Genomic DNA, 12,713 nt, shown 5'->3' with positions numbered 1-12,713 from the left:
TGGGGAGAGGCTGAGCCCGACAACATTTTGTCATGGTTGGAACAGTGACCCATGAGGCCCAGCCTCCCCTGATTAACTGATGACAGTTAGCACTTGTTGGTGGAAGGTGTGTCATTTTCCTCAGCCGTGTGGCCAATGACATTTTTGCCCCTGTTCCAGTGAATAATTTCTCACCCACATTCTGCCAAGAAACGTTAGGTGGATTGCACAAAAGGAAGACCTGGAGGTTGCAGGGGCTTATGGAGAGCATGGCTTCCAGTGGAGGGAGGGGAGAGTAGGGCAGAGGAAAGGGGTAAAATTCATTATTTAAATATGCAGCTGTTAAACATTATATACAAGTATTGAACATAGAAGAGCTCAGTTATATAGGGCTAGTTCTGGACAAACGAGTTGAGTTTATTATTCCTTTTGACAATGGCTGAACAGCATTTGTTGAGGTGGTCTATGCTGATCAATTGCAGTTTTCTTTTCTTCTTTTTTAAACTTGGGAATCTTGGAAGAAAATATCTAGAGATATGTTTTGACATTCGCATCATTCTGAGTGTGTAATATAGAACTTTTCCCTGCATGGCTTCACACCCGTGCTAATCAGTTGTGATTCTGCTTTTGCTGCACTAGTTTTCCTGTGACTTCAGAGCTCTTGTGTGGGTAGCACAAGCCAGGTCACCTCGTAACCCTTTGCACACAACTGTCACTGAGTACTGGCAACTGCTGTCCCAGCTCTACAGACGAAGTACCCCTCAGAGGGTGACTTGTGCCCAGCATGTAGCTTGTTTGTGACAGAACCAGGAAGCACTGTTGTGCTGACAACACTGCTTAGTTAGGACCTCTGAGGATGCAAAATATTTAGCCATCTAGCCTTGCAAGAGTTTTCTCCACTTCCTGTAGATGCTGCTATTTGAACTCTGGGTTTATGGCTCTCCTAACCACAAGCTGTTTCTAACACATGGCCCTGATCTCTGTGACATTCCGTATGCATCTCCACTGTTGGGTATTTACCCCGTGAATTTGGCCTCTGGGCTTCCTTGCCTTCTGCCCTTGAATTCAGCGGTTTACTGATGGATGATGGGCTCTCTGGTAAGTTTTACAGTTCTCTCAGCGCTTAGGCTCCTGCTGTGTAAGACTGGTGCACACAGCTCACCGTTGCTGGCTATGTAACAGATGGCAGGCCAGCACTAATGGTAGAAATGACAGTGACAGGATGTGCCAGTTGTTACTATGATGACAACATTCCTTGGGCCCTATGTGAAGGAAGGGAGATGAGGGGTGCAGGACTTAGGGGTGTCACTAGGAGGTGCTATAAGCATGGTGTGTGTTGGGAGAGGTGTCTGAAGAAGGTGCTTAGTGGTGTTGTGACAACTGGTTCAGTGGTGTTGAGGAGTACCCTGTAGAAGAGGACACAACAGAAATGCATAGTGGTCAGTGAATCTAGATTCATTTAAGAGCAGAAACTTGGAGAGAGATAAATTGTGGCAGAACAGGGGAGAATTGATATCTGGTAGACCTCTCTGGTAGACCGTGAGAGATGCTGTGGCAACATTGGGGCTGCTGTGGCTCGTCTGAGAGTCACACCTGTCCACCTGCCTCCTTGCTGGATGTGGGCTTGTGAAGGCGGGAGCGTCAGTTGTAATCTGGTATAGGTTTGTGTATACCTGGCCTATGGGAAGGAAGGAGCCGGTATAGGTTGGTGTATGCCTGGCCTATGGGAAGGAAGGAGCCGGTTACGTCTTATGCTACTGGGGTCTTTGAGAGAGGTGCTTTGGATGCTGTTTTCCTACAGAGGACACAGAACAAAACTAAAAACTTCCAATTTTTACCAGAATTAAAAAAAATAGGTGTTATGGTCTGAATAGAAGGCATTCTGCCCTAGAAGACACACATGTTGAAGGCCCCGTCCCCATCTAGTGGATGCAATCCTAGAAAAGGGCTCAGAGCAGGGGGCTTGATATGACCCGTGGATCATTCCACTGGTGGACTCATAATGATGGCACAGTCGAGAGGTGGCGGAGTTTTCTGAGGTGGGCCATTTGGAGGGAAGCGGTGCTGAGGGGGCTGTTTAGAGGCTGCATCTGAATCTTCCTCACTTTACATTTGGCTGCCACGGGGTCTGCAGCTTCCTCCATTTCTTCTTCCTGACACCATGATATGTTTGCCCCATCTCAACCCCCAAACAATGGCGCTAGCTCACATGCACAATGCCCTCTGAAACCGGAAGCCAAGTTGTTCTTTCAGCCGTGAAAGGTGACCAACAGTAGAGTGTTCTATCCAAACTCGGAGCTTTGTGGACTGACAGTGTAGAATTCTCAAGACTGAAAGGATTTCTTTAAGTTTTAGCCTGGAAAATGACATGGACGCTGTTTCCTTAGCAGGTCTGTGGGGTGCCTCTTTTAGATGCCTCTGTGTTAGTGACATTTGCCTGTGGCTTCAGAACACCACAGGATAGCCCTTTCACAGGTAGCTTGTTGTTCCCGTGCAAAACTACCTGTGAAAGCAAAGATCCCTGCTTCTAAAATCCCTTTTTAAGGTTTTGTGATGTTTTTATGTGGAAGTTCTTAGAACCTATGTTGCTGGCACCATAATGTCATGGGAGTCCTGCCTGGGTCCTGTCACTGCTTCAGCCCCCCAAAATTAGCCTATAGAGACTCTGTTAGTTACAATACTGTTGGCCAATGTCTAGGGCTTCTATTGCCTAACTCTGTCCTAAGTATTAACCCATAACTATTAGTACATATATTTCTCACAGTCTTATCTTCTTGAGAACACTAGACTCCTGCGTCCTCTCCTGCCAGGGCCACATTGTGACTCCCCTACTACATTTCCCAGAATCCTCCTCTCCTAGTCCCACCTATCTTGCTTCCCTATTGGCCAACAGTGTTTTAGTCATTAACCAATAAGAGAAACATATACACAGAAATCCATCTGGGGGTAGTAAGGATCTCTGGATGTTTCTAGAGGGGAGTCCTAATCTGTTTGGATTTCCATAACAAAACTTGAGGATTTATGAAGAACAGAAATGTGTTTTTCATGGATCTGGGTGCTGGCAGGTGTAAGGCCAAGATTCAGGGAGGTTTGGCTCTCTGTTTTCTGCTTCCAGATCATACCTCACTGACTTGCTCTGGAGGGCTGGGCCACCTGTGTCTTCATATGGCAGAACACCAAGAGGGCTGGGTGCTGTGTGAAGCCTCTCTCACTAAAGCTTTAATTCCATGGACACACCAGAGCCTGTATTGTAGTGGAATCACCTCTTTAAAACAAAAACAGACAAAAAAAAAAGCGCACACCTTTGATCTTGGAAGGTAGAGGCAGGTGGATCTCTGTGAGTTGGAGGCCAGTCTGGTCTACAGAGTGAGTTCCAGAACAGACTCCAAAGCTACACAGGGAAACCTTGTCTCCAAAATCCAAAAACCAAAACCACCACCACCAACAACAACAACGAAAAATTTATTTTTGCACACTAGGGAATCATTGCTTAGGCTATGTAAGCATGTTAGCATTCAGTTACAGGCCCAGTTCAAAACCTACCTCATATTTTTTTAAATCTTTATTAGCATTGGTTAACTTTTTACAAAATAACGGTTTCATTATGACATTTCACACACTCGTGAGCACATGCACATATGTGGTGGCTTGAATGAAAATGGTCCCCACAGGCTCAAATGCATGCTTAGTCCCCAGCTGCCCAGCTGTTTGGAAGGACTAGGAGGTGTGGCCTTCTTGGAGGAGGTGTGTCACTGGGGGTGGGCTTTGATGTTTCAGAAGCTCACACAGGCTCAGTGTCTCTCTCTGCCTGGATTGGATGGTGACCTCGCAGCTACTCTACTCCTCCAGCCCCAGGCCTTCCACCTTTGCTCCCCTCCATGATGCTAATGGACCAACCCTCGGAAGCTAAGGCAAGCCCCCAATTAAGTGCTTTCTTTTGTAAGAGTTGCTCTAGTCACAGTGTCTCTTCTCAGCAACAGAGCAGTAATCTAAGACAGCATACACAGAAATACAAAAATAAAACCTGCAGAGGCCGTTTAGTGTTGTTGCTCATGTGTATATGCCTTTAGGGCTGACCGCTTGGTATCGGGTAATCAATTAGTGGTGTCATCCTAGGGGAAAATTGATTTGCCCTTTCTCAGCAGTCATTAACTGTAATACAATAAATAAAAGCCCAGAGACTGATATTGGGGTTCAAACTTCAAGCTGAAGATCAGAGAAACAAAGCAGCCAAGCCAGTAGATCTCACCTCTACCCAGCTGAAATGCAATCCTGTCTCCACAAATCCTCAGAGGCAAAAGGTTTGAGTTCCTGTCTCCTCCTCCTCATATTCTGTTCTCTTCCTAGCCATATCCTCCTGTCTCCACCTTCCTAGTGCTGCAGTTAAAGGTCTGTGATCTCCGGTGCTGAGATCACCTTTGTGTGAGCTGTTTCTTTAGGACTGGATCAATTTCCTGTAGACAGTGTTGCCTTGAACTAACAGAGATCCATCTACCTCTTAGTCAGATTCAAGGTGTACACCACCACTGTCTGGCTCTATGCTGCTGGGATTAAAGGTGTGTATCACCACTGCCTGCCCTCTATAGCTTGTGGCCGACTTTGCATTCTGAATCCTCAGGAAAGCTCTAATAAATCATAAATAATATATCACCACAATCATGTTAGCCATTAAGTGTCAACACTCTGGAAACATGCTGGGGAGGGTGTTCCTCATCTCTCCAGCATGCGTGGCCTTGTGGCAAGAGGGTACCACTGGAGATGACCGATTAAATAAAACAGCTTTGGAGGCTGTAGCTGGGCATGACGGAGACAACCAGTGTCGTCCTCATCCACAGGCCTCAGCCGGGGTCACATGGTGGCAGCTGGACACCTAGGAGGTCGCTCTGTGCCCCGGCCAGTATTGGATGTCTTGGTTTACAGATGGTTGAGGTCAGATCTTGAGGCTGGCTAGCAGGTTTCGTCACATTGTCCTTGCTGCAGGGTAGGATTGGTCTAGGCTGTTACTTTTAGTTTATGTGCCATCTTGGTTGGTTATTTTTACATTTCAGCTTCATTTATTTTATGATACAATGTGGTGTGAGCTTTTTCTCTTATTAATATTGTTTCTTTTATTTTTCCTTTTGTTAATCTTTTATTTGCCCCCTTGGAATGAGATTTACATATTCCATATTCTCGTGTGTGTGTGTGTGTGTGTGTGTGTGTGTGTGTGTGTGTGTGTGTGTAATATAATCTGTTAATGCATAGCATGTCCTGATGAGACTTGATACTTTATTTTTTAAAGTATTTTTATTACATATTTATTTATTATATGTGAGGGGACACGGATGTCAAGGCGTGTATGTGGAAGTCAGAGGACAGCTGTGGATTGTCTCCTTTGACCCCTGGGTCCTAGGATTGACCTCCGATTGATTGGCAGGCTTTGTACAGAAACTCTCACCTGCTGAGGCAACTCCCTGACCTCATGAATTGACACTTTAAATAGAGCTGGTAAAATAATCTTTAAGCTGTAAGAAGTTTTACATTGTACTTGCATGGAAGCGTTGCTTTGTTTGTACTTTTATTTCTGTGGTGAAAATAGTCCATTTTTTTTTCTTTCTCTAGAATTTTCTGTTACTTGATGAACTACCACAGCGCAAAGCACAGGAACCATGTGATGGTAAAGCCATAGTGCATGTGCAAGATTTTACCGCTTTCTGGGACAAGGTAACAAATCCCTGTGATTTCCAAGATACTGACGGAACAGAACTTTGATCATTTTACCAAGTCTATGAAAGGCATTTGGCTCGTATACTGAAAATTTTATAAAAATTCTCAAAATCAAAAAAAAAATTGTGATCCTAAAGCATTTGAAGGTTGTTCTTTGAAAATCATCTTATTTTATGTGTGTGTATATGTGGGTCTGAGGCCATGCTTGTGTGCAGTTGCCCACAGAGGTCAGATCCTTTGGGACTGGAGTTACAAATGGTTGCAAGCCACCTTGTGGGTGCTGGAAACCAAACCCAAGTTCTCTGGAAGAGAAGCCAGTGCTTTTCACTGGTGAGCCATTTCTCCAGCTCCTGGACATTGTTATTTATCCCATTTTCACAAAAATTTTCGTCATTGCATTGGTTTGAACTAAATATCTCTAATTTTTGACATTGGCATTATTAGAATGCACAGGGTTGGGCAGACTAGGGGTCAGTATGGGATGGATTGACTGTGTATATTCTAAATTGTTGCAGATTTTTACCTTGTTTTCAGATCGTCTTAGAGCATGTTGAACGAAGTCTGTGATTTGTATTTTTTTTTTCTGGGGGTCAGAGTAGGGACTCCGGTGCTCTGTGCCTCTGGTTACCTGAGTGACAGCCTGCAGGGAGAAGGCAGCAGCTAACACAGTAAGCTGCCTGGGTTTCAAGGTGCAGGGTTTCACACATGCTGAATTAATAGTGAAACAGGTGAGGCCAGGAGGGTTTCCCACATTGGAGTCCATGGGACATACCGGCAAATCGGAAGAATAACAGGCACTGCCGTGAGGAAGTGTCAGTTTCATAGGTTTAGTACATGGACGCCTCTGCCCACTGCTTCAGGGCCGCCTGCATCCCAGCATGGGCTTTGCCGCACAGAACTCCTCTCAGTCTGAGAAACAGAGTCCGCAGCATGACAGCATGAGTTTGTCAAGTAGATAGACATGGCAAAGAGGATGCTGAGTGAGGCTGCCTGGAGACTGTGCTCCTACCCTCAGCATGAAAGGAAAGAGCTCCCACAGGGAGCCCAGCTGCCACCAGAAGCAGGGATTGCAGGGGTGCAAATGCAGCCAGTCTCAGATCAGCGTTTGCCATGGCTGAGGTTGAACTGTCAGGAGGGCCTAGGAAGAAGAGTTCTCTGGAGTTTGGAATTCACCTGGAAGCCAGTTGGAAGCTAAGCAATATTCCTCCCCAGCTCTGCTTCGCCTCCCCTTGCCCTGTGGTACACATGTCAAACCACAGACTCCTGTTCTCTTGATAGGCCTGCTCATGTGTAAGTCCTGTGTGGCCTGTGTCCCATTCCCCCGATGCTGCCATAACGATGGTGGCTCTACCCACAGACCAACAGTGTGTTTCCAGATATGGAAACCACACCCCTGCAATCTTTACTCATGGAAATTCCTGCAAGGTGCTTTATCTGGCCTGCAAGTTTCCCTTTAGTTTCTTGGTATATCCTAGCACAGTCCATTTAAAGTATTGATAGGAACCATGGCCAAAATGCCACTGTAAAGCACCCTAGGTGGACACTGCAGGACATCTGTTAGCCAAGTCTCTCCTCTCTCCAACTCTGCAACACTGAGAAATGGGCTGTTTTATCCAAATGCCCTCAGGCTTGCATTTCCATACAGAATTATTCCATGTGTTTCCCTGGATTTGCCTCTGGGGTGATTATGACCTTTGCATAAGGTGCCCTTTTGTTAGGTCCAGATAGGCCACTGGGTGGGGGTGGGCTTTTTCAGGAGATGCTAGGATCTAATGAAGAACATGCCGGCCTGGGATTTAAGTCTTTGGCTTCTATCACAGCCCACTGGAAGGTCTGGTTAGTACTAGGGAAAGCTCTTCTTATTATCCCTGTTCCCACTTACACACTCAGTCTCTAAGCTCGAAGTAAATGGTCCCAGGAGACTTGTCTATCTCCAGAGGGGCTGGGTCCTGCTGCTCTCTGCTGTGTTCACTGCAGAGGTGTGGCCCAGCTTGCAGTGAGGGCTCACCAATGCTGGCATCACTGTGGGAGGAGCGAAGGGCCAAGACCTCTCGAGCTGTCTTGCTGCCCTCTTGTGCTCACAGCGCAGCAGTGCTCAGGCCTGACCCTCCAGCGGGCAGGAGCCTCTTTGTCCTAACAAGAGCCTGAGACAGGTAGATTTTTGTCCTCCCTTGTGCAAGGCCGGCCTGCCCTTCAGAAACCCATTTTCCAGAGTTCAGGTGGCTGAGTGAATGAAGTCTTGGGTTTTTTTCTTGTTTTTTTTTTCTTCCGTGATATGGAGGACCATTTCCCTCAGTGTGTTGTATAGAACACCTGCCCTTTAACAGAGTGTCTTACAAATGGTTTGGGGTTCAGATGAATTTGCTACAGCCTTAACAGTGTGGTACACACAGATATACCCCGTGGGCAATGCAGAGGGGTCAAATCTGGGACTAGACCCCTCAGACCAGCCACACACAGCAGCGTCTCTACTATGTATGCTCTCACAGTTAACATCAGTATGATGCTGTCTGAACGCACTGATGTTGGATTTAGACAAGAGTTCTTATGCTTGGTGATCGATACTGTGAAGGTCTGTGCTCCCAGTCTGCTTACCGCTGAAGGCTGGTCAGTCCGATGTGCTGATTGGCTTTGGCTGGGGAAAGGAAGCTTTATTCTGGTCCACAGTGCTCTGTTAAGACCCCGTGGAACACACTTCTCTCAACCGAATTTGCAACGCATTGGAAGTTGGATAGAGATGTGGGTTTGATTTGGCCCCTGGAAGAAATTTAACCAAGAAACCATAAAACAACCTAAAAACTGTCAGTGATCTGTTTTCTTGAAATTTAGTACAAGTGCGGTACTTTATCTGAAATGTTTGACTCAGGTGTGCCAGAGTTTTGGATATTTGGAGATTTTTTATATTTCCATGTACGTAATGGGAAACCTTGGAGATGAGACCCAGGTATAAACACGGGAACCATTCGTTCTTCGCATGCACCTTGTGCACAGAGCTTTAATGTGATTTTATCCAACGAATTCACATGTGGAGTTCCACACTTGTGCTGTCAATAAATTTCAATTCAAGGGACTTCCAATGTTAAGGCACACATTTCAAAGGACTTAGAATGTTAAGGCACACATTGAGTCTTAGTTTCTCTGTTGAGATGTGTGGGTTGCCCACCGGGAATGCGACTTCTGGTACTATAGTGTATGCCTTATCCTCCCCCCGACCCCGCTGTGTGCAGCCTGGGCCGCCATGGTTTTTATGGTAGCAGGACTGCGTTGGCCCTGTTCAGCAAGGCTGGCCATGAATGTCACAGGTGTAACGTAGACCATAGCCCCTGACCCACTAGCCTACACCAAGCTTCATTTCTTAATTTTTGTTGTTGTTAAACGCACTCTCTTGTTACAATATTGATGGCATTTGCAGGACATCCCCCCCCCCCCGGCCCCTGTGGTTGACTTCCTGCTGTCAGACGTCATCCTGAGTCCTGAGTTTACTGATGAGATTCATAGTCTGGACGCTAAGGATGCTCACCAGGGCGCCGGGCATTCTGTGCTCTATGCTGCCACCTTGTGGGAGTTAATGACATAGATGATTAAAACTAGCGGTCCCAGTGAATGTTTAGGAATGATTAAAATCCTCCCACATGGGATATTCTGTTAGAAATATTATGCTAGTGCCTTTTGTGTGAGCCAAGACCCTCTCATCACGAGAAGACAGCGTTCTCCTTTCTACTGCTTAATTTTGAATTCGTACAGAAATCTGGACTCAAGTTTATTTATTTAAATAAGTCTGTTTAAATAAACAGAATGAAAAGGCTGTCAAGACGCAACAGCTTAAGTGGGGAAGAGATATGGGCTACGTGTGTGTATTAGTGGCTGTAGTTTTATTTCTTCTGCTTTTCAAAGTGATTATGTTACTTTCTTAAAATGAGACATTTTGTAAACTTTACCTTGTAGGCATTAGACACTCCAACCCTGCAGGGCCTGTCCTTTACTGCCAGGCCTGGTGAATTGTTAGCTGTGGTCGGCCCAGTGGGAGCAGGCAAGGTAAGGTTTTTGTCTTCAAGTTGGCTCTTTGGGAATTACTTATGTGACCACTACTCAGGGTAGCAGGACTGAGGACGAGGGACACTTCCTTTTTCAAGTGTGACCCCTAAATGCCACAGGGTCTTGGGAGGCAGTCCAGCTGAAACAGTTCCTCTGTGACTTACCCAAGTCATGTCAGTCCATGTTTGGTTCAAGCACAGCTATGGCTGCTGTTGTGCCTGGACCAAAGGAGACACAGAATTGCCCAGACCCAGGCACCTCTGCCTTTCAGAAGGATTGGGTTCCGGGCCAGGCGGACAGTCTCTGGCTCTCTGATTGCAGTAGGCACACACGTGATAAACTGGACAGGGACTGCTTCTGTCTATGAAGATTCGCTCTCAGAGCTCCTTTAAATGAAGGTCTTTTCCAGGGCATTGGATGCATCATCAGTGCATTGACTTTCTGGAGCAGGCACTTCAGTAAAGGCAATCTGGCTTGTCTGAATGCGGCCGCAGCTTCATTCAGTAGTGGGAATGAGAAACTTCTGTTATGCTAGGCCATGGTCCTGCTACCAACATTCCTTTATTGTTTGTTTTCATCTGTCTGTCTGTCTGTCTGTCTATCTATCTATCTATCTATATCTATCATCTATGTATTTGTGTATTTATGTATATATGTATCTATCATCTATCAATATATATCTATGTATGTATGTATCTGTGTATGTTTCTATCTATGTATCTATCTATCATCTATCTATCTGTCGAGATACAGCATTGCATTTGGGGGAAGGTAATTTGGGTTGGTTCTCACAATCTATTTTTGTGTGTTTTTTTTTGTGTGTGTTTCTGTAAAATACAGTGGTGTCATTTCTGTTTTGTTTTTTGCTTTGAACTGCAGCCTTGTTTTCCATGAGAAGGTGACGCTTGGCAAGCTAGCAGGGCTGGGCAGTGCCCGGAACACAGTTTACTCTGTGCAGACACTATCAGCATGTGTGTGTTGTATTTTTTTTTTTCAGTCGTCACTGTTGAGTGCAGTGCTGGGTGAACTGCCTCCGGCCAGTGGGCTCGTCAACGTGCACGGGAGAATCGCCTACGTTTCTCAGCAGCCCTGGGTCTTCTCGGGTACTGTGAGGAGCAATATTTTATTTGGGAAGAAATATGAGAAGGAACGCTACGAGAAAGTGATCAAGGCCTGTGCTTTGAAAAAGGTGGTGACTCTTTGAGTTTCTCACGATTGGTTTCCCAGTGATGTGATTGTGACTCTAAACAAGTTATTATAATACTTAAGCTAAGCTTTGGAAGCCTGGCTGTCCCCACTCATTAGTTTGGCTTTGCTTTATTAAGTTCTGTTCACTTTTAACTGTTTCTGTTTCCTTATGTGCTGATCGGGGCTTGTGGCCCCCGACCCCTACCCTGTTTCTGTAATCCTCAACTTAAAAATGTGCTTATTTTTATTTTTTATGGATGGGTGTTTTGCCTGAATGTGTGCTTATGTACCGTATGCACACTTGGTGCTTGCAGACGCCAGAAGAGGGTGTTGGATCCCTTAGGGTGGACGCTACAGATGGTTGTGAGCCACCATGTGGGCACTGGGAATCTATCCTGGCCCCTGGAAGAGCAGTCGGTGCTCCTAAATGGAGAGCCATCTTTCCAGCACCTGGCTCTTCACTTTCAGAAAACACTGAGCAATTACAAAAGTGGAGAGGTTAGTTTGTTGAGCCCTCGAGCAACTGTCACACAATTTTAACCACAGTCAACTGGTGACCAGTCATTAGTCATTTCTGTCTCAACTTTGGAAGCCTTGTCCCCACTCCATGTCATTTTCTAGAGGAACCTGGGACCCTTTATATTTCATCTGTAAAATTTTTCATTATTTGTGTTTAAACGAAGTCCCTTGGGTGGATGGGTGGGGGCACCACAACCGTATAACGTTAAGAAAATAACAAAATTGCCTGAGGTGATCCATTCTAGTCCGTCTGTGGATTCTGAGTTCTAATCGTCAGCTTGCACGACTAAGAGTAAACTGGGCAGAGAGTCTACAGCTCCGGCCCAGCTTGTGCTTCATTTATTTTAAAGAAAGCAACATATTTCAGAAACTTACTTTTTAATACAACAACACTTCACCACGAGGGTCTCAGAAATGACATTGGGCTTCCCAGAAAATAATAAAGTGATATTTTTGTTATACATGGCAATTTTTAATAAAACGGATAGATTATTGATGAAAATAGAACGTACCTGATAGGAGACTTGTTATCAGGTAGACAAAAGGCAAACACCTATAGATACTGTTTCTGACTTTGGCTGTAAAAATTGGTTCATAGTAGCTTGTAAGGGTTTGCCATGGGGTCTGTTTACAGCATCCTGGACCCCTACTGTGCTTTTCTGGTGTGTGGAAAAGACAGATCTCACAGAGCTGTGGTGTTGAAGACTCTGTAGTCTGCTCTCTGAGGAAAGTGTAATGTCATTTGGACTATAGCTGGAATGTCACAGATTGTGTTGGTCAGTGGCATTGTTTGGTGGTGTGGGAAGAAAATAACTTCATGCTTTAGTGGGGCTTCCTGCCATCTGGGTTACAGTTAATGGGAGACTGTGTGTTTTTATAAATGGCATCAATTCACAGTGACAAGCTAGAGTTGTACTAAGTAGTATTATATTATAAATATGTATATACTGGATAAGAAATATAAATGATATAATATAGCTATATGCAGTAAGTAAGAAATATACTATAAATAATATAGCTGTACTGCATAAGAAAGCGAGAATGATAGATCATTGTGTTCATAAGTAAATGTTTCTCATATGTGGCGTGTTTCAGACCTGATCACTATCCTGTTATTTGGGACACGATTTGTCAGTTCTCTGCAGGATTCTGTGCTTTGTCAGTTTACATTTTAACATAAGAATGTCGATTTGGATACATCCCTAGATCCTCAGATGGAAGTTCAGTCTTACCCCTCTTTCTCTCTCTCTCTCTCTCTCTCTCTCTCTCTCTCTCTCTCTCTCTCT

At 45.1% G+C, this 12,713-nt stretch overlaps 1 protein-coding gene across 2 annotated transcripts in view; it reads left to right on the top strand.

Moving 5' to 3' along the window:
- The window catches only part of Abcc4 (ATP binding cassette subfamily C member 4), a 214,724-nt gene that overhangs the window by 73,399 nt on the left and 128,612 nt on the right, over positions 1-12,713 (top strand). For both annotated transcript variants that reach the window (XM_027393942.2, XM_027393941.2), the window contains 3 exons: positions 5,581-5,682; positions 9,631-9,720; positions 10,718-10,909. In XM_027393942.2, the coding sequence (XP_027249743.1) occupies positions 5,581-5,682; positions 9,631-9,720; positions 10,718-10,909 (384 nt within the window). The remainder of the gene's footprint in view (positions 1-5,580; positions 5,683-9,630; positions 9,721-10,717; positions 10,910-12,713) is intronic.

Source organism: Cricetulus griseus (genome assembly GCF_003668045.3).
Source record: "Cricetulus griseus strain 17A/GY chromosome 1 unlocalized genomic scaffold, alternate assembly CriGri-PICRH-1.0 chr1_1, whole genome shotgun sequence".
Taxonomy (NCBI): Eukaryota; Metazoa; Chordata; class Mammalia; order Rodentia; family Cricetidae; genus Cricetulus; species Cricetulus griseus.
This window is presented reverse-complemented; position numbering and strand designations above follow the sequence as displayed.